Source organism: Triturus cristatus, chromosome 6 (genome assembly GCF_964204655.1).
Source record: "Triturus cristatus chromosome 6, aTriCri1.1, whole genome shotgun sequence".
NCBI lineage: Eukaryota > Metazoa > Chordata > Amphibia > Caudata > Salamandridae > Triturus > Triturus cristatus.
In genome coordinates, this window is record NC_140589.1 from 116,747,706 (window position 1) to 116,770,288 (window position 22,583).

The following is a 22,583-nucleotide window of genomic DNA, read 5'->3' on the forward strand; positions in this document are numbered from 1 at the left end:
AAAATAGTTGTAAAAACCACATATCACAATGGCACCTGAAATCTTTAATTCACAGATTAGTTGCTGCCAAAACAGTTGGTTAAAATGTTGTTCTTTGTATCTATGTTTAAGTTAAATGTTCTCTTTTGTTCTTTAACTTCCTTCATTTAATAGCCATTTTTATTTTCTTCAGCCTACCGTGAGGAACTGAAGGAGACATTGGAAGCTGTATGCAAAACAGACCAAATAAAGTGTTTTCAAATGGCCAGTGAATGTCTGAAATACCACCTTCTGCCTTCAGATAAATCTGAATTCATAGTTGGTAAGTTGCACGTCAGATAGAATATCGAAAAGGAAGCTAATGCCCATTCTGCTTGTTGGTGTTCATTCACATCTTGGAGATGATAACTGCTCATAGACATTTTAATTCAGTTGTTAGTTGAAAGAAGTGCAAGCTATGCTCACACCTCAGTCCAGTTTCACTGGTACTTGAAGGACATAGCGTCGCCCCCTCGGAATATGCGTTTTATTTGGTCGCCTTAGTTGTGTGGCGCGGTGGATAGGGCCACCTGCAAGTACAAACATATTACTGACAGGGCATTTCACCTCCGAAGTGTCCCTGAATCACTAATTTTTTTTTTTCATTCACATTCTTGACTAAATAAGCACATACACAGACCGCAAACCCCAAAGACTACCCCAAACAGGGGCAAGAATCAAAAGAAATGAGATCAGGAGGGATAAGACAGACTCCCAGGCAGAAGAATTCTAACAAGAAACGTGCATGTAAAAGAACAAAAACGAACAAACCAGCAAACATAAACAAGACAAGTAAGGCAAGTGAGGCAAGTGTCATACAAAGGAGTCCTCTCATACCACCAATTCTAACCAGGTTTTGGAAACCGAACGCAAGTTCAAAGTTCAGCTTCTTTAAAGACCCACGATTTGTAATCTACTCAGGCCAGGAAACGTGACAGGTCTCCTAACACTCCTGGCCCCACAGAAAGTAAATCCCCAAGTGAAACAACCACACTCAGACGTGATATACATTACATCAAAAGATACTTTGGGCAAGAGAATCAGCTATGGGGCTGAGCAGATGGAGGGTTCAGGCACTTACCAAAATACTCAAAAATCCAATAACAACAAAGACGCAAAAGTACACGCTGCTGGACCCCTGTGGGGTAGAGTAGTAATAAACAACAAAGAAGCGGAACAAAAAACATTAGACGCATTGGCAGAACAAACCGAAAGTGGGAAACAGGAAAACATAGAGTACGACAACAACCCAATAGCTAGGACTCAATTAAATAGGGCAAAAACATACATTCCATGCCAAGAACAACCAAAAATCTAGAAACCCCTCAGGTTTAAAATAAGACGCGATGTCACAGTTGGATGACAGAGAAAATTCTTGGATAAGATCTTTTTCCCTTTCAGGTAACGGGGAACTCCTTGAGGCAATGGATGAAAAAACAATCAATCAGGAATGCGCAACCAAAAGACTGGGAAAACACAATGCCAGCATTATCACAATATCAACTGAGGACACAGCCTCAATAAAAAATGACAAGGTGCACCATGTATTAAGCTGGCTCTGTATGTACTATACCAAAGTAAGGTATTGTGTGCACAGAATCCAGTGGATCCCCAACGGCTTACAGATGTAAAAGTAGATAATACCTTACTCTAAATTTGTGGTAGTGTGGACGAGTAGTAAGGCTTTATCAGAGGGAAGTGTTAAGCATTTATTGTACACACTCAGGCAAGACACACTCTAAAAGACTGAACTCAGACCAATTGTTTGTATCAAAAATATTTCTTTGTTGTATTTTCATTTATAGAACCAAGCAGGACTTGGTAGAGGTAAATATGATTGTACTTTTCAAGACAAATTGTTAAAAAGCAAGCAGGATGAATATTGACTTTTTTTTCATGTTCATAAAATGTGCAAATACAGTTGTAATCACTTTTGAATTACTTTTGATTTCTTTTCAGGATTACTTTTTCTACTCAGTGTGATATGCCTAGATATCACACTGGGACATTTCCTGTATAAGAGGTAAGTTAGTCGGTTTTTCTCAAAACACAGTTTCTTAGGTTGTCATGCAATTTTCAAATCAACACTTAGAACTTTTTCCACAGAAAATCCACCAATGCAGTACTATGGGAGAAAATCAGGTTATCGGTTTAAAGCTGAGTAATCGGTTTTGGGAGTTGGGTTTCTGGGGTTAGAACCAGGGTCCCCCCAGGGTCAAGGTTGCACTCAAAGAACAACCTCAACGGCACTAGGGCGACTGGGTCCATAGGATTGTATTGACTTCTTTCCTCTGAAAAACGTCTACGTGTTGAGGGTGTTTTGTATGGAATCCTAAGATACTGTGTTTTGATAAAAACTGTTATACTCACTTTTCATGCAGGAAATGTCCCAGCATGATATCTAGGCATATCACACGGAGTAAAAAAAGTAATCTGGAAAGTAACTTAAAAGGTAATCACAAAGTAATTGCATAGTAACTGAAAAGTAATTTCAACTGTTTCTGAGCATTTGACCTAGCCGTATCTCATTTCATCTGCATTCAACTGTATTATCATAAAAGTACTATTAGTACTTACCTGAGCCATGTTTGGCTTTGAGTGTGTGACATAATTTCTTGCCTGAGTGTGTACAATAAATGCTTAACCTTCCCTCTAATAAAGCCTTACTGCTCGCCTACCCTACCACAAATAGATAGTAAGATATTATCGACTTTTACCTCTCTGTAAGCCTTTGGGGATCCCCTTGACTCTGGACACTATAACTTACTTTAGTATGGTATATACGGAGCCAGCTTCCTACACTAGCCTTCCCCCTGCACAATCACTACCAAAAATAGAACATTTGCACTACTTAAATTTTTTTTAACGGTCATATCATGAAGGTTAAATGTACTGTATGATTTTATATTTATATATCTCAAACGTTTACAAGTATTATTGTTACGGTTTTAATTAACCAAACAAAGTTTACTACATTTACATTCTCAGTGATTTTCCAGAGTCAACACAGCTATTTGTTACTAGCTCTCATTGGTTAAAGTCACCCAGCATCATTAACCATACCTATTTCTGGACATCTAGGGCCATATGTAGGAAGCCAAATACCGGTCGGTAACGGCTGAATTTCGGTAAATATCCCGTTACAGACCGGTATTTAGGCATTTGCTATGTAGGGGGCTCATTTCTGGATTCGGTATTTACCGAATCGGAAATTAAGAAATCGGTAAAATACCGAATCGGTAAATACCAAATCCAGAAATGCAATGTAGGGAGCACTCTAAAGAGTGCAAATCAGTATTAAGAATTCGTTATTTACCACCAAATACAGGTTGGTGATAAATAACGAATACCTTGCAAAAAGCAATATTTTGCTGATTTAAGAGTGCCATGTGGCAGACATACATGCCCTTAGGGCATGTATGTGCGCCACATGTGCACACATGCAAGATTCAGGGGTGCAACAGGGTGTCAATGTGACACCCTGCCACCCTTGTATATGCTCCCCCCATTACCGAATCGGTATTTACCGAATCGGTAATGAGGCATACCTTCCCATTGATTCCTATGGGCCTCCAGGCCCATAGGAATCAATGGGAAGGTATGCCTCATTACCGAATCGGTAAATACCGATTCATAATTTCCGAATTTTACCGATTCGGTAAACATTACCGAATCATTACCTACATCACATTTACCGATTCATAAATACCGAATCGGTAAAATTCGGTATTTATGAATCGGTAAAGGTTAGGCTACCTACATATGGCCCCTAGTCACTTAGGATAGCACCAGGAGCACACAACATTTTTGTTTAGGTAAGGACCTTGTTTGTCTGGTATGTTTTTGAGTTTGTGCATTTCTTTTTCAAAGCGTCTTAGTTGATACTAATAAGCACTTATTAGTTCAACCCACTCGACAATGCTGAAGTTTAGTATCAGATTACATGTATGTTTAAAATAATTTCTTTAGAAAATCCGATAGTACAACGAGATGCAATTTAGCGTAGCCGATCCTGAATCTTTATTGACAGATTTATTTTATATTTTGCTATAAAAGGAAGCCAATTAAAATTTGAAAGGTCACTGGTCTAAAAACAAGTGATTGCAAGTATCTTCCACAAACCTTTTTTAGAGGAAAAAATTCAAGAAAACAAGGGAATCTTTGCCTGATGTACTGTTGCTTGCAGAGTCTGTAAACTGCTACTACTGCATTTCACAATCAGTATCCTATCATTTCATGCCAGTGGTAGTGACTTAATTTCTTGTCTTAAGCTCTTGTAAATAGCATCCTGGAGGACTGAGCTCTACATTTTTTCTGATTTTCACAAGAAGATCGTTACAAACTACCTCGAAAATTATCCCCTCACTCAATGTGTTTGATGTCCTAGTGTGTTCTTCTAATTTAATAGGAATTGTCTGTGTCTTCTGTCAAATAATGTTGTTTTTATTTGTGAAGCGCCACTCTTGTGTTACTTACCTGAAACGTCCTGGGAAGGTCGAGCATGGTGAGGGTTTCATGCTTAGGAGGTCAGTAGTGGGGCCCGCATGTTTCAATCTTATTCAGACTCTGATGAAGGCTTCCCTTTAGTTCACCAGAACTCCAGTGAGTTCAGTTGTTTAACTAAGGTTGTCCATGAGTGACTCTCTGTGGTCCCTTCAGAGAATATTCTTTCTTTTAAGGCAGTCAAATGCAAGACGGTTGAAGTCTTTGACTTGTCTTTGCAATTTGCGGAGATAAAGATGAACATAATGGCAGAAATCCTTTAGCCCAGCCCCTCCACTTTGGAAACTTGTTTCCTTTTAATGACACCCTGCTTGGCCCTAGGATGTCTGTAGGGTTTAAGCCACCTTACACCCAGGCTGTCCAATACTAAGTTGCTTGTTGCCATTGTCCGGCTCTTGATGACCCACAATTTCTATCTTCTCATCTGTAATCTAAACTTCTGGTTATTTGGTCACCTTCTCTCTCTCCTCTTCATCAGATATAGACTATCAGTAAATTAAGGCAGTGAGAAAGAAATTGTTCTGGTTGGGGAACCTGGCTGTTTCTTCATGCAGTGCCAGATGCCTACTGGCACTCTCATCCCATGCTCTTTGGTAGATGAAGTAGTTGCTGGTTCTCCTTCTACCAGACCTTGTGATATGACACATTGCTAAAGTAGTTTGTAATGGATTTGGGGCTCCCAAACAACTTTTTGTAAATTAGTCTTGATAGTGTGGCTTGGATGGCAAGATCTATGGGTTCTACATGACCTGTTAATTTGCGCTTCACTGATCTCCCTGGATACATCTATGTATATTTACTAGATATGTCCTTTGATTTTGCCCACCACCTTGCTGGAAAGGATTCCATGACCTTAGATGGAATTACATGAAGGAGCAGCACTGCTCTATTTTAGGGCCTGGATTCTTCTGCATGAATGTGTGGTTCGCGACACTGGAAAGTCAAGCCCTTTGTGAGATTGTGGCAGTACAGACTACACAATCCTTTATAAATTAATCAGCAACAGTGTATGTCTTTCCTGGTTACAGGGAGTGTGGTACCTTCCAGGGGTACTGAAACCAAAAGCAGTAGTTTTCTTCTTCCTGCTCTGGTAGAAAGGATGTTCCCTTTATGCTGACATTTTGTCAGTAGAGGCAGCTGATATAATTCCGAAAACGATTAGTAATGTTAAAGGTAGAAACACTATATTTTCACTCAGAAAACTGTCAAAAACACTCTTAGTCCCTTAAGATGTTGAGTTTACTGAAATGTGAAGGCTCTTAAGGGTTTTTCTGAAGAAATATAGCCAAAAAGGCTGAGCTTGGTGCTTCTGGATCCTGTTAGAAGGAGCTGGTAAAACAATTGAACCCGCTACCAAAGGATGCTGATAGTATAAACTTCCTTAAAGGCACAGTGTCACTTTTCCTAGCCTTTAAAAGTTGCAGCCTACGGAGCTACATTCCCTTCCCTTTTCTTGCATTTTTCCTTTAGAAAAGGTTAGTGAGAGTGCTTTTCTTGCTGCTTGTATTAAAATAGTAATAATGTTGAGGTGTAATAGGAATATTATTTAAACAGAGTAAACCGAAAAACTACAAAGATACTGTGGACATCATAAGTGCCAACAGTGATTACATCTATCAGTGCAAATTGGTGTCCCACTGTGTGTCTCTGAACCTGTGTCCAATTTCACTTGAGTCTGAGATACTAGACTCTGCAAATGCTATTTTTAATTAGGTTTTAGGGCTGATTTTATTTTTTATGTTGTATATGTTTATATGCTTTTGCTATTTTACTATGCAGTTATGTCAGAGATGTCCCTGGTGAAGTCTTGAGTGATGACACCAGTGATGTCATAGACAGCTGGAGGGTATGGCACAAGTTATGGTCCAAACAGTCATGTCAATGGTGATGTTATAAGTGATCTAATCACTGTTGTCACTTAAGACACCATCACTGATGGAGTGCTTGATGACATTTGCAAGGCTAGGGGAAAGTCATAGTTCTCTCTCAGGGCATCTCCATTGATAATTACAAGCACTGAGCAGTCCCACCCACGTGCTGGGACCTAGGAACTCTTTTTTTAAAAGTCACATGTTGTGTAGTATCTTTGCCTTACTTAGGAAAGGCCAGGAGGTAATGTGATAAAAATATCAGATTGAAGCGTAAAAACAAGCTTTAATAGCAATTCAGTTCATTTAATTTAAAAAATGGAAGCATGTACATACAACCTTTAAAAGCCACTAAATATAAACAAAAGTGATATGTTAAAACATCTCCACAAACCCTTTTTGTTCTCTTTTAAAGTGAAGGACAGGGAAGGATAGGGCAATGTGACTGAATAAGCTGCAGTAATGTAAGAAAGACAATAGAACACTGTGCCCCTAAAGGCACTTTTACCAGTGTGCCATCATGCCCTGTAGGTGTCAGTTGACTAAGTTCTTTTTTTTTTTATAGATCTTTTTATTTAAACAAGAAGAACCAGTTAAAACACCACATAGCATTGTTGTTTTCAATAGACATACCTCCAATAATTGCAATATATACTGGATAAATTCCCACTCTCTCCCAACAGTGGAGATTCTGCGATACATGCTCAATGGTTGGGGCCAGTCTTATTCACCAATGAAGGGGAAGTACACGGGTCCCCACGGTACCCATTCTATTTACCCCAAATTTTCTCCCATTTATTAGGATAGCCTCTATACTTATATACCTTTTTCTCGGCTATCATGCACCATTCCATGTCATTCTTTAAGTCTCTCAGATGTGGTGTCGTTTCCACTCCCAGTAACTGGCAATGCTGCGCTTGGCTATTGCCAAATCCAGAGTCATCAGGTCCGGGGCATTCGGTTTAGGTCCGAGTCACCCCAGACATTAGGCAAGCACCATTTAGCTGTGAGCGGTATAGCACCACCACGCAATGTGTTCATACAATTCACAACTGCTTCCCAATAGTGATGTATAACTGGGCACTCACATATGATATGGAATAAGGTACCTCTCTGACCACATCATCTGCAGCAGCTCTCGTCCTTTGCTCTACTCATTTTTAGGTCTCGCCTGGCTATCGCGTAAGGCTTCCCAGGCGGATCGGGTGGCGGTTACCCGCACAACCACGCACAATTCCATTTGCCACCAGCTACTTCCTGCGCGTGCGCCGCCTCACGCATTCAGAGAGATTTAGTAAGGGGCACAAGACCTTAGGAATGCGGTTTATGGCCAGTGCATGTGAGGCATTCAAGCGCGAAGCTGGCATCTGGCACCGGACTTGAAAGCAGCAGACTGCTTTCGCCAGCGCGCGCTCTGCCTCACTTCCTGCATCCCCTCTTACAACAATTAACTTTTGTTATAACTCACACCCCATATGCTCGTTCCCTCCCACCCTTCCTTTGATGTTCGCTTTTCTTGTTGTTTACAAACCACGCCACGCACTGCTGCATGCCACACACTGCTGCATGCCACACACTGGTGCATGCCACACACTTCTGCACGCCACACACTGCTGCATGCCGCACACTGCTGCACGCCGCACACTACCGCACGCCGCAGACTACTGCACGCCACACACTGCTGCATTACACACTGCTGTATTAAACACTGCTGCACGCCGCACACTGCTGCACGCCTCACACTGCTACACGAAACACTGCTGCACGCCTCACACTGCTGCACGCCTTACACTGCTGTACGCCACACACTGCTGCACTCCGCACGCTGCACACTGCTGCACACCACACACTGCTGCACGCCACACACTGCTGCATGCCGCTGCATGCCACACACTGCTGCACGCCGCACATTGCTGCACGCCGCACACTGCTGCACGCCGCACACTGCTGCACGCCACACACTGCTGCACACTGCTGCATTACTCACTGCTGCATGCTGCACGACACTGTTGCACGCTGCACACTGCTGCACGCCGCACACTGCACACTGTTGCACGCCGCACACTGCTGCACGCCACTGCACGCCCCACAGTGCTACACGCCGCACACTGCTGCACGCCGCACATTGCTGCGTGCCGCACACTGCTGCGCGCCGCACACTGCTGCACGCCGCACACTGCTGCACGCCACACACTGCTCCATGCCGCTGCACACCACAAACCGCTGCACGCCGCACACTGCTGCACGCCACACACTGCTGCACGCAGCACACTGCTGCACGCCGCACACTGCTACACGAAACACTGCTGCACGAAACACTGCTGCACGAAACACTGCTGCACGAAACACTGCTGCACGCCACACACTGCTGCACGCCACACACTGCTGCACACCGCACAATGCTACACGAAACACTGCTGCACGCCACACACTGCTGCACGCCACACACTGCTGCACGCCGCACACTGCTGCACGCCGCACACTGCTGCACACAGTAGCCTAACGCAAAACAAAGTGCCCCCGTGCCGAACGTGATGAGGGGCTCCTAAGACTCCCATAGCTCACAGATATTCAATGACTTTAGGGCTGAAAGGGTCCCCCTTGAAGGGCCTGCCCGCCTTACCCTTCCTCGAAAAGCTGGGAGCCTCCCTTCGCTGCAGGGCAGAGTTTGCATTATGCCCCTGCATGGCCAGCAGCATTCAGTTCTGTGAGCGCGGGGTGTCATGCTTGTCAACACCGTTCATTTTAAATTCACTTCTTAGAATTTTGCTTATTCAGAATTCGTAGCAGTGTTTGCCGCCCCACGATCTGACAGACCAACGGGCTGTTGTGGGGGATCCCGGGCTCTTCCGCGTAGTGTTCGGCCCTGATCTTGTCAGATATGTTCTGCCCTGATCTTGTCAGATATGTTTACCTCTCTTCCTGTCAGTCAGCATGCGTATCTGTGCGGTGCGGAAAATCCCACTTCTGTTCCATGGCGCTGACCTCTCGCTGCAGCCCATGACTGGCTTGTAGTACGTACCTATTAAAACCATCTTAAAACATATACTTTATCAACACGCAAGTTATATTTTTAGTATGCGGTTTTGGGAGTATTTATAATATTTTGGTACATTCAGCAAGCCGCATTGTTTCAAACTTACTCATAGTCTAATTAGAGCTTAATTATGTTGTCGATGTGCGCATAAGCCGCATCTTAAAATTACTCAACATATCCGCACCTGTGGGAGCAAGGTCACTAAGGGGTGTGGATACAGTTAAAAACAACTGTAATCGTAAGGGTAAGCACAAGCCCCTGTAGCGGATGCATTAGCCAATTTAGCTACCAAACTATCTGTCTGTGTATCTCAGTGTGTCTCAGTCTGTGTGTGTGTCTCTGTCTCTATGTGTGCATGTCTGTCTCTGTGTGTGTCTGTCTCTGTGTGTGCGTCTCTCTTTATGTATACACCTGTGTCTCTGTGTGTGCGTTTCTGTGTCTGTGTGCATGTCTGTCGTGTGTGCATGTCTGTCTGCGTGTGTTTTTTGCTGTGTGTGCATTTCTGTATCTCTCTGTCTGTGTGTGCATCTCCATGTGCGTGTTTCTGTCTCTCGGTGCACGTCTCTGTGTGCGTCTCTATCTGCGTGTATTTTTCTGTGTGTGCGTCTGTCTCTGTGTGTGCGTCTCTATGTGTGCATTTGTCTCTGTAAGTAAGTCTCTGTCTGTGGGTCTCTTCTCTGTGTGTGCATCTTTGTTTCTATGTGTGTCTCTGTCTCTGTGTGTGCGTCTCTATACGCGTGTCAGTCTCTATGTGTGCGTGTCTGTGTGTATGTTTCTCTGTGCATGTCTGTCTCTCTGTGTGCGTTTGTGTGTGTTTGTCTCTATGTGTGTATCGGTGAATGTGTCTCTCTATATATTTGTCTCCCTGTATATGTCTACTGTTAGCCTCACTGGCAATGTAAACATGGGATGGGAAGGTCCGCGAGTCACCAATAAAGGCCTGCTGGTCCGATAGTAATCCGCGGACTGCACTATAAGTAGCACCGGTATAGTCCATCTAAACACAATAACTGTTGTATTATTCCTAGATCTACAGATAAACATCATCTTACAACCCAACACAATGCAGAAACAAACAAAAGACAAAATTACTAATATTTTGTATTACCTTTCCTTACTGCATTGCGTTGCGCTTACTTAAAACAATATACAAAAATGCATCTAACCTATAAAGCTGTTCACTAAATAATGTAATATAAATATGCTTATGTTTGCATGCACACGATATGCTAAATTACAGATACACGTGCGCATATAAAGGCATTTTCACATATTGCCTTTTATAATGCTAAGTGTATGTTACTACCCTAGTCAGTTAGTAGCATTTAAATCAATTATATATTACAAAGTCGCAATATTATTAAGACATCTTAATTGTACAAATAACAATTTATTTAAGGTGCCTACACTATGAAAAGCATACCTGTTTGATGCTAAGTTTTTACAATGTGTTTACACACATCTTTTTAGCTTATTCAGATAATAGTTTTTTATTAAAACTAACAAATACTCTTTCACACGCAATACAATTCACTTTTGCATATCCCTTTCATATTTACCTAAAACTTTTCCGCGTCCTTTGCAAACAGCCACACATTTCACACTATCTCTAGACGTTCCACACCCCACATACCGTGACCTTTTATTACTCCTACAAGATAACTATCTTTTATTGCCTTGTACTGAATTTAAACACTGAGGGGCAACATATCCGCACCTGTGGGAGCCAAGTCAGTAAGGGGTGGGGATACAGTTCAAAACAACTGTAATCGTAAGGTTAAGCACAAGCCCCTGTAGCGGATGCTTTAGCCCATTTAGCTACCAAACTATCTATCTGTGTGTCTCTGTGTGTCACAGTCTGTGTGTCTGTCTCAGTCTCTATGTGTGCGTGTCTGTCTCTGTGTGTGGGTCTCTCTTTATGTATACGCCTCTGTGTGTGCGTTTGTGTCTGTGTGCATGTCTGTCTCGTGTGCATGTCTCTGCGTGTGTTTTTTGCTGTGTGCGCGTTTCTGTGTCTGTGTGTGCATCTCTATGTGCGTGTTTCTGTCTCTTGGTGCACGTCTCTGGGTGCGTCTCTATCTGCGTGTATTTTTCTGTGTGTGCGTCTCTGTGTGCATTTGTCTCTGTAAGTACGTCTCTGTCTGTGGGTCTCTTCTCTGTGTGTGCATCTTTGTTTCCATGTGTGTCTCTGTCTCTGTGTGTGCGACTCTATACGTGTGTCAGTCTCTGTGTGCGTGTCTGTCTGTGTGTCTCTGTGTGTATGTTTCTCTGTGAGTGTCTGTCTCTCTGTGTGCGTTTGTCTCTGTGTGTATCGGTGCATGTGTCTCTCAGTATGTTTGTCTCTGTGTATATGTCTACTGTTAGCCTCACTGGCAATGTAAACATGGCATGGGAAGGCTATAATACACATACTTACTCCACAGATACAGACAGACCTGCCATTCCCTAACACATACACAGTACACAAACCAGCAAACATATCCAGCTAAATATAAACAATGCCAAATTCTCTAACTAATGCGAGACCTGTTGCATTGCAAATGCTTGTTGAGTGAGTGGTGAACTGCGATTCCAATCTGTGCCCATAGGTGTCTCTGCCTGAGGCACTGGCACTGTGCAAATACTATTTTGGTTTAAGTTGATTATAGTTTTTTCTGATTAACATTTGTATTTGCTTTTTTTTATTTTGATAGACGCAGTGATTTCATCAGTGATGCCATTGCTGAAGTCACAAGTAATGCAATCAGTCCTGTCACGTATGTCATTAGCGAAGTCATGTGTGATATATGCTTCGGAAGAAGGTGATGCAAGTTATTGTTCAAGGCTCGATGTTAATGGTGACCTGATTCATGTAATGAATGTGTGTACAGTCGTGCCTTTGTTGGATGCTAGCTGCATCACTGTACCCTTGCCTCCATTGGAGTGCTATGGACACCTGGGTGTAGGTCGAGTCTGTGTCTAAGTGAGTGCTGTGCAAAAACGTGCCTCTGCTGGAGTGTCACTGAATCATTGATGGTGTGCATTTCCGGGTCTCTCTGTGGTGCCCTGAGAGTGTGTTTGGGTGGTTAGCAGTGTGTGAACAGATCCATGTTTTTTTTTTTTTATCGAATCCGATGACACTCAAGAGTCAAAAACAAAATGGCGAACGAATCTGGCACCTGTAATGTCTCTCGATTCTTTTCTGACTTAAGAGACGAGCACCAATTCTGGAGGTTTTTGAGTGGGAGGGATGTTTTCTGTGCCTCTGAGTACCCCTTATTACTGCAAGGAGTCGTACACTTGCGAGAGTACTTCTTCTACCCCGACCCCATCACAGCTGTGCGACGTTTATTTTCTCGAGCATGAATCTCTTGAATCTCTGCTGATTCTCGAGCTTGAAGACGCCTGAAAACTTTGTATCTGAAAGAAACACGTTAGTTAGATTCCTCACCTTAGAATATCCCCAGGCGTCAGACTGGATCCGGAAGATTTTTGTAGCAATAGCCCTTCGCGTCGCTAGGCGTCGTCTGCGGCTCCGCGTCCGTCGTTGGCGTCGTACGCCGGAATGACGTCGTCGGAGTACTTAGACACCGCCCTCGCACGCTGACGTCAGTTCTTCTTTTTTCCGTGCCAGTATGCGCCGATCCGGGAGAGCTACCCCTTTAGTCATTTTTTGACAAACTTTTTTGACTCTTTTTGGTCACTTTCTCGACTCTGGTGCCGGTAGGATGCCTGGTTTCAAGGCCTGCGACGACTGTCACCGACTGATGTCGGTGACCGATCATCACCGCCGGTGCCTGTACTGCTTGGGCCTCGACCACGACGCGGAGTCGTGCTCCGATTGTATGGCCCTGACCTCGAAAGCTAGGCGGGAGCGGTCCCGCAACCTTCTCGAGCTTCGCCACTCGGCTCCGCGCCCCTCTCGATCCCGGTCCAGGAGGAGGTCCAAGGATCGGTCGCGGAGCCGCACTCGACATAGTCGCTCGTCTGGCTCGAAGTCTTCGGGTAAGTCGAAGCACTCCAAAAAGTCCAAGAGGCGACACCGCTCTTAGGACTCCCCTCGCCGGTCGCTCGACTCTGCAGAGGGTCAGGGTGGTTCCACCTCCGCGGCTCCGCCGGAGCCGCAGGCGCCGTGCACGTCCCCATACCCGCCGGTCCCTGGGACTGACGCGACGCCGGCGGAGGTCAGTGCCTTCCTCTCGGCCATGAGGAGCCTGGCCCCGCCGTCGACGCCCGCCGGCGTGCCTACGGGCCCCGCAGACTCGACTGGGCAACCTTGTGCGCCAGCGGCTCCGGCGCCGTTGGAGGCTCCGGCCCCGACGCCGCAGGTCCCCGAGGGGCCCGTGCCTGGACCCCCGCCGACGCCGGTCGACCTCGTCACGCCTCCGCCGGCGTCAACACCGGTGCCACCTCCGACGCCGACTCCGGTCGACGTCGATCCCCGGTTCAGCCCCTGTCCGGTCCCGACGCCGGTGCGGCGCCGCCCGACACGGCTTCCGACGCCGCTAGAGACAGTTTGTCTATCGACCGGCTCCGATCATTCCTCCTGTATACCAGGAATCTGGTGACGGGGGCGACTGGGAGGGGTCTGAGGACCCTATGGCCCTTCAGGGGCAACTTTCACAGGACTGGGCAGATGAACTGGGGGAGGCCAGTGGTTTGGATACCTCCCCGGACACTGGATTCATCTCTCCTCTGACTGTGGCTTCGGAGGAGGGTGCAGCTTTTTCTGTGGTGCTGCGCAAGGCGGCCGCGGCCCTTGGGCTTGAGCTGCCTGCCGTGGCTGTGAGGACTAACATCCTCACTGAGGTGCTTCAGTCTGCCGCATGCTCCACTGAGCCTCTGCTGCAATTCAATGAGGCCCTCACTGATGTTCTGCAGGGCACCTGGTCCAAGCCCTCCACAGTCCCTCCTGTGGATCGGAACGTTGCCAGGCGCCACCGCCCTGCTCCGGGCGACCCCAGTTTTCTGTCCCAACACCCCACCCCCGAGAGTCTGGTTATCCAGGCCTCTACCTCCCAATCCTCCTTCCCGTCCGCTCCTCCGGACCGGGATTCCAAGAGACTGGAACAGTTCGGTAAGAAGCTGTTCTCCTCGCTCAGTTTGGGCCTGCGGTCTTTAAACACCGCTAGTCTCTTGGACCGTTATTCCCACTCTCTGTGGGATACGGTGGAGGACGTGCTGCCACTGTGCCCGGAGGAGGCCCGGGCACGGCTTTCCTCAGCTCTGGCCGATGGGAGAGATGCAGCGCGCCATGCCATCCGATGTGGACTCGACACTACGTACTCGCTGGGTAGGGCGATTTCTACCACGGTGGCGCTTCGATGTCACGCCTGGCTGCGGTCCACGTCCTTTTCAGGGGATGTCCAGAGCACACTCATGGACATGCCTTTTGATGGCGCTCGCCTTTTTGGTGAGAAAGCGGACAGTGCGCTGGCTCGCTTCAAGGACTCCCGGGCTACGGCCAAGTCCTTGGGCCTCTTGGCCCCACGGCCACAAACTTCCGCTTTTCGCTCCTTTCGTGGCCAAGGAAGGGGCACCTCCTCACGTCCGCCTAGCCACCGGCCGCAGAACCAGCCTGCACGCGGTTGCGGACGTGGTTTCCGCCGAGGCGGTACTGGAGGACAACGCAGTCAGTCCACATCCACCCCGGCAGCATCCGCCTCAAAGCCTTCCTAGTCCGAGCTTTCAGGCCCATTCCTCGCCAGTGGGAGGCCGGGTCCGCCATCACCTGCTCCACTGGCGTACCATTACTTCGGACAGGTGGGTGCTGCAAATCGTCCGAAGGGGCTACTCCCTCCCCTTCGAGACGACCCCTCCAGCCATGCCACCGCAGCACCACCGTATCTCGGAGGATCATTTGAATCTTCTGCAAGAGGAAGTTTCGGCCCTCTTGGCCAAAGAGGCCGTCAAGCGAGTTCCGAGCACAGAAGTAGGTCGTGGTTGTTATTCCCACTACTTTCTGGTTCCCAAGAAGGGCAAAGGAGGCCTACGCCCTATCTTGGACCGCAGGAACGTCAATGCCTTCCTCCGGAAGGAACGGTTCAAAATGTTGACTTTGGCTCAGGTTCTAGCTGCCCTAGACCCTGGAGACTGGATGGTAGCGTTGGACTTGCAGGACGCTTATTTCCATATCCCCCTCCTGCCGGCCCACCGGCGTTGCCTGCGGTTCACGGTGGGTCAGGAGCACATTCAGTTCACCGTGCTCCCCTTCGGCCTTGCCAGTGCCCCTCGGGTGTTCACGAAAGTGATGGCGGTGGTCGCAACTCATCTGCGCAGATCAGGGGTTCCAGTCTTTCCCTATCTCGACAACTGGTTGTTGAAGGCGGGCTCGCCCCAGACAGTCGTCTCCCACCTCCAGACTACGGCCGATCTCCTGCATTTGCTGGGGTTTTCCATCAACGTGCCGAAGTCACACCTGAGACCCTCTCAGAAGCTCCTCTTCATCGGAGCGGTTCTCGATTCGGCGCAGTTCAGGGTTCATCCACCGGAACAGCGGGTCCGGGATATACAGGCCCTGATTCCCATCTTTCGGCCTCTATCCTGTGTTTCGGTCAGGCTAGTGTTGCGGCTTCTGGGGCGGATGGCCTCCTGCATCCTACTAGTGCATCACGCCAGGCGGCGCATGCGGGCTCTGCAGTGGGACCTGAAGTTTCAGTGGGCCCAGCATCACCGCAACCTGTCCGACCATGTCTTGATCTCGGAGGGCACTGCACAGCAGTTGCAGTGGTGGCTCACGGACCGCGATTGGGTCAGGGGCAGGAGCCTCTCCCTACCCCTACCGGAGCATGTCATAGTGACGGATGCGTCCCTCCTGGGATGGGGTGGCCATATGGGAGAGGCGGAGATCAGAGGCCTCTGGTCTCCTGCGGAGTCTCGTCTCCACATCAACTTGTTGGAGCTGAGAGCGATCTGACTTGCACTGAAAGCCTTCCTTCCCTCTGTCCGGGGAAGTGTCGTGCAGGTGTTCACGGACAACACCACCGCCATGTGGTATTGCAACAAACAGGGCGGGGTGGGGTCGTGGACCCTTTGTCAGGAGGCTCTGCGCCTCTGGACGTGGCTGGAACATCAGGGCATCACCCTGGTAGTTCAACATCTGGCGGGCTCTCTGAACGCCAGAGCAGACGAACTCAGCCGCCGGTGCATGATGGATCACGAATGGCGTCTGAACTCCGAGGTGGCACAAGGTCTCTTTCAGCAGTGGGGAGAGCCTTGGTTAGATCTATTCGCCACCGACGAGAACGCGCAATGTCAGCAGTTCTGCGCGTTGGAATTTCCAAGGCGGCACTCGCTCGGCGACGCTTTTCGTCGTGAGTGGAGTTGCGGTCTGTTGTACTCCTTTCCGCCTATACCACATCTGCCCAGAGTGCTGAAGAAGATCAGGCGCGACCGGGCCCAAGTCATCTTGGTGGCTCCGGATTGGGCACGAAGGTACTGGTATCCCGAGCTACTCAGTATTTTGACCGATCCTCCGATACGTCTGCCCCTTCGGGAGGATCTTCTGTCGCAGCAGGAGGGGACGGTCCTCCACCCGAACCTGTCCAGCCTCCACCTCCATGCGTGGAGATTGAGCGGCAGCAGTTGATGCCATTTGACTTGCCTCCTGAAGTCTGTGATGTCATTCTGGCAGCCAGGCGTCCCTCCACAAAGACGGTATACGCCTTCCGGTGGAACAAATTTGTGGCATGATGCACAGCAAAGGCTGTGGATCCCCTTTCCGCCCCTCTTTCTGAGGTTCTTTTCTTTCTTCTTTCTTTGGCCCGGCAGGGCTCTGCCCTGGGCACCTTGAAAGGTTATCTTGCTACCATCTCTGCCTTCTTACGGCTTCCTGATCAGCCCTCTCTTTTCAAGTCCCCTGTAGTGTCACGCTTTCTTAAAGGCATTACTCGCACGTTCCCTCCTGTCCCTTTCATAATGCCTCAGTGGGACTTGAATCTTGTCCTAACATTTCTGATGTGCGCTCCCTTTGAGCCTCTTCACAATTGTCCTCTTCGTCTTCTGACTCTTAAGACTGCTTTCCTGTTAGCCATCACCTCGGCTAGACGGGTGAGTGAGCTCCAGGCTCTATCGTCCAAGCCTCCTTTTCTATCTGTTCATCCGGACAAGGTTGTCCTTCGGCCTCGTCCTTCCTTTCTACCGAAAGTGGTGACCCCCTTTCATCTTGGGCAATCTGTTACCTTGCCCACCTTCTTTCTGCCTCCGCATCCTTCCAAAGAGGAAGAGCGGCTCCACCGTCTGGACCCAAAACGTGCGCTCTCCTTTTATTTGGACCGCACAAGACAGTTCTGAGTGGACGACCAGCTTTTCGTTGGCTACGTGGGTGCAAAGAAGGGAAAAGCTGTACACAAACGGACCATCTCCCGGTGGGTCGTTTTGTGTATAAAAATCTGTTATTCTTTGGCAAAAAAGGACCCTCCTGTTGGGCTGCGAGCCCATTCTACTCGGGCCATGGCGGCTACTACTGCTTTGGGACGGGGAGTCCCTTTGCAGGACATCTGTCAGGCGGCGACGTGGGCTTCGCCGCACACGTTTGCCAGGCACTATTGCCTAGACAGCCAAGTCCGGAGGGATGGCTTCTTTGGCCGTTCTGTCCTCCAGGACTTTCTGGTGTGATCTTGGTTCGCAGACCCACCACCGGGGTTGGTATTGCTTGGGTATCTATTCTAAGGTGAGGAATCTAACTAACGTGTTTCTTTCAGATGAACAAGTTACTTAGCTTCGGTAACGATGTATCTGCAAGAAACATTAGTTAGTTAGATTCCTCACCGACCCACCCATCCTCCCCGTTCTGCGAAGTGACATCTAGGGTTAAGGCTATCCTTTTCGGGGCCCTAGATTTTTTGGCACCAGTGTCGGTCTCTTGCATGGCTCTGCGTTCCTGGCGCGGAGAGCTATGTACAAGAACTGACGTCAGCGCGCGAGGGCGGCGTCTAAGTACTCCAACGACGTCATTCCGGCGCACGACGCCAACGACAGACGCGGACCCGCAGACGACGCCTAGCGACGCGCAAGGGATATTGCTACAAAAATCTTCCGGATCCAGTCTGACGCCTGGGGATATTCTAAGGTGAGGAATCTAACTAACTAATGTTTCTTACAGATACATCGTTACCGAAGGTAAGTAACTTGTTCTTTAGTGCCCTATTCCAGCCAATCACATTTCTTTTAAAAAGGCAAAATGTGATTGGTAGAAATGGTGAGACATGACATTTGAAACCACAGAGAGTTTCAAAAGCGTTAACCTTTAAACCCCGCTCAGCAGCTGTTTAAAACACTAATTTCTCAATTACTACTGAACAGATTAACACCAAACCAAAAATAACGAGAGTTTGAGCTATTGGCATTGTAAATGACAATGTCTTTTATTTATGTGTTTGGAAAACCTGTAATGTGGTGCGTAAACACAAATTCTTTACGACAAGCAAGGCTGGCAGTAACTGTGTCTTTTTTACCGCCAGCCTGGCTTCTGGTAAGCATAGACTACAAGTACAAAGAGGCACAGTGACTGCCAGCCTTGCTTGTCGTAAGAAACACCTATAAGTACAAAGTGCGTGTTTAATGAGCCAGCTGCGCTGCATTAAAGGTACATGCAGATCAGAGGAGGGGGAAAATGGAAAGGCTCCCATTCTTATGCCACTGTGTCTAGATGCAGTGAGGCGGTTGCATTGCGTCGCACCCGGCTGACTGAACGTCTTCCTGCTTGAGTAGATGTCGGCAGGGACTCTCCAGTTTGCCCGTTCCTCCCCGAAGTAAGGAGGGTGCTGCATGATTACCAGAGTCAGCTGTGGGAAGTTTCTGTCGCTGTGCCGCCATCTCTAAATCACCTGGTGGCCACTCTGCATCATTGCACTCCCGGTGGGTGCTCATGGGGTGGTTTGATGATGTGGAACAGTTTACCTCTCATATGAGGTTGCACTATCAGAACATATGCTGGTAACCTAAAAGGTTATCACTGCATGTCAACGAGGCAGAGAGGGCAGAGTTGGTCTGAACTAGGAGGTGTGACGACTGGCCAGCTGGAAGGCGAGAGGCCAGGGAGCATTCCAGGATTCTTGCACCCGTATTACCCTGCCCTGTTGGGCTTGGAGTTGTTCTAGTGAAAAGGAAGTGCAGTGGGTGCGCCCGAAGCGGCCGTCCATGCGCTGACATCTCCAAGGGCGGCCCTGCGTTGTGTCAGAGAAAGCAGCCTCACCTGTATGACGTCCTGCAACTGACACAGCATTGCCTTCGGGAGTGCCGCAGCAGGAGGAGAACTGCTGTATCCCGAACAATGGCATGTGAGCCCCGACTGTCAATGTTTGTGCATATGTATATATATATATATACCTGCTGGTGAATTCTGAAAATAATTTTAATTAGGATATCACAATGTCCATGCAGAAATAAAGAAAGTAGCCCAGCCATTCTGTGTAATAAAGCGTGGCAGGTCACACTGTATGTCCAAAAGAAAAGCGTCCGCAAACAGTGAGCAAACCGTGAGTTTTAAAGTGAAAGCGGCATGCAGAGATAAAACAAAGTATTCCGAGCCGCGATCTGCCCACACAGCAGCCTACGTTAGAAGGGATCTCCTGCTGCAGAGATTGTTTTTAATTCTGAAGACATTTTACTATTTTTTTACACCATGCTCGTCTTACATGGTAAATATGTGTTCGAGGCATATGAGCTGCAGATTGTACACTTAGCATAGATCGCCATCTGGTGTTGGGCCCGGATGTTTGCAGTTTGTTTTTGTTCTTTGGACAGTCTTTGGAAGTCACGAGTTCGGTGACTCCTCCTTCGGTCCGTACTGCGCATGGGCTTCGGCTCCATGCTCAGATTGTTTTTTTCCGCCATCGGGCTCGGATGTGATACTTCGTGCTCCGGCTTCGAACGTCTACGGTTCCAGCCTCGACGGAAAATCCTCGTTCTTCGAGTTTCTTCATCATATCTTCATCTCTCGAAGCGGCACTTTTCTCCATTCCGTACATCGGCACCGGCGTTCGGGCCCTCCTCGACTCCGGTCCCGGCCGATGGAAAGGACTCCGTTCAAAAAGTGCTCAAAATGTGGGTCTAAATTTCCCCACACCGACCTCCATCAGGTGTGTAACCTTTGCCTCTCTCCAGAACACGAGGCCAGAGACTGCCCCGCCTGTAAGTCTTTTCGATCAAAAAAGACCATCCGGGATCGAAGAGCTCGACGCACCATGGCGCACTCATCGACCGCAGCTCCACCGGACATCTTCAGAGACGACGCCGAAGCTTCGGGGCAACTACACACCGAGCAGGAGGACGACGTCGTCAGCGCTTCCGAGGCCGACGACTCCGACGTGGAGGACATCACACCGGCGCAGCGGGTCGTGAGTACTGTACCCCCTCCCACCCCCGTGCCCAAAACCAAAGAGACTCAGGTTACACCCTTGCCTGCAGGCCTGGGTAAAACCAAGCACACAGCTTCTATCACCCCACCTTCGGGCCCGGTGTCGAAGCCTCAAAAGTCTCACGGCAGCTCGGGCTCGAGCCAGCCGACGCCTGGTGCCGAAAAACACCATCCGGCACCGAAGAAAGTGATACCCAGCTCGACTCCGAAGCCACCGGTGACGAAGCCTGGACTCTCAGTGCCGACCAAACACAAACAACAAATCTGTCGGCACCGACGCTCCGGCGCCGAAAACTCCTTCGACGCCGAAAAAACCGGAGGCTCCAAAAAAGCATGGCGCACAGAAACCATCGAAGCCCTTGGCTCCGAAACCATCGGCGCCAGCGGACGATTCGGCGCTACTGGATCTGTTTACACCAGACCCTTTGCAAAAGACTCTATTTAAAGATCCAAAGACTGGGCTATTGACTTTAATATCAAAAAAAGTCGTCTTGACACTCCGGCTCCTCCTCAACCACCCAAGCGGAAGGACTCTGCTACTTCTCCTCTCAGAGTGCCTTCCCCACTACCTCCTCCTCCGCCTCCTCCACCTCCTCCACCCCCTCCCAGGTCTCCGCCACCCTTACCTCATCACTCCCCGACCCCGTCCCCAGATCCGGATTACGGGGATCCAGATTATGACCCGGCGGACGCCCCAATGGACCCCACTCCACCGGGGACCCCAGACCCATGGGAAGACTACCAAAACCCTGACATACCGGATGTGCCTCAGGACGACCTATACCCATCCAGGCCGTCTCCTCCAGAGGACTCCTTAGGGTTTCACCACTTAGTGCAGAGAGCAGCACACTACCATGGGGTGGAAATGCATAGTCAACCAGTGGAAGACGACTTCCTACTGGATACATTCGACATTCAGGACAAGTCCACATCTATCTTGTCCATGCTTAAAGGTGTCACCAAGCATGCTGCAGAGGTGTTCAAAGACCCTGTCAGGGCCAGGGTATTGAACCCTAGAATAGAAAAAAAGTACAAGGCGGCACCCACAGACCCTGCATACATTAAGGGCCCTGCTCCCTTAGATTCCCTAGTTGTGTCCACAGCTAGAAAGCGGGCTAACTCCCAGTCCTCAGGAGAAGCCCCACCGCCAGATAAAGAATCCAAACTTCTAGACGCGTCTGGCAAATGCACCGCCTCCCAAGCTGCAAACATGTGGCGCATTGCAAATACACAAGCGCTACTTGCGCGCTATGACAGAGCACACTACGACGAGCTTGAGGCTCTTATGCAGCACCTCCCCGAAAAACACAAACGCAAGGCTCATGAACTAATACAGGAGGGCAAACTAATTACTAACACCTCCATTAAGTGTGCCCTCGATGCAGCTGACACTGCTTCTAGAGCCATAAATACTAGTGTCCTGCTTCGTCGTCATGCCTGGCTCAGGATCTCAGGGTTCAAGCCTGAAGTCCAGGCGTCCATACTAAATCACCCCTTTGACCAACAAACTCTCTTTGGGCCAAAGGTGGACGAAGCGTTAGAAAAGATGAAAAAGGACACAGACACAGCAAAGTCTATGGGGGCACTACAATCACAGGCCCCTAAACGCTCCTTTCGACGCTCATCCTTTCGTAGCACAGGCAGAGGCTACTCCACCGATAGTGCCTCTACCTCCTACAAGTCCCCTCCTCAAAATACCTTTTCAAAGGGCTACCAAAGGGGTGGTTACAGGGGCAACAACAATAAGGGCAGGGGCAAAACTAACACCACCCGTTCTGCCACCCCGCCCGCACAATGACTCCCTTCCCTCCCCCCAGAC

General features: G+C 48.4%; 1 protein-coding gene across 5 annotated transcripts in view; it reads left to right on the plus strand.

Moving 5' to 3' along the window:
- The window catches only part of LOC146816482 (exportin-5-like), a 1,867,381-nt gene that overhangs the window by 400,820 nt on the left and 1,443,978 nt on the right, over window positions 1-22,583 (plus strand). For all 5 annotated transcript variants that reach the window (XM_085610326.1, XM_085610327.1, XM_085610328.1 and 2 more), the window contains exon 13: window positions 173-301. In XM_085610326.1, coding sequence (XP_085466452.1) covers window positions 173-301 — 129 coding nt within the window. The remainder of the gene's footprint in view (window positions 1-172; window positions 302-22,583) is intronic.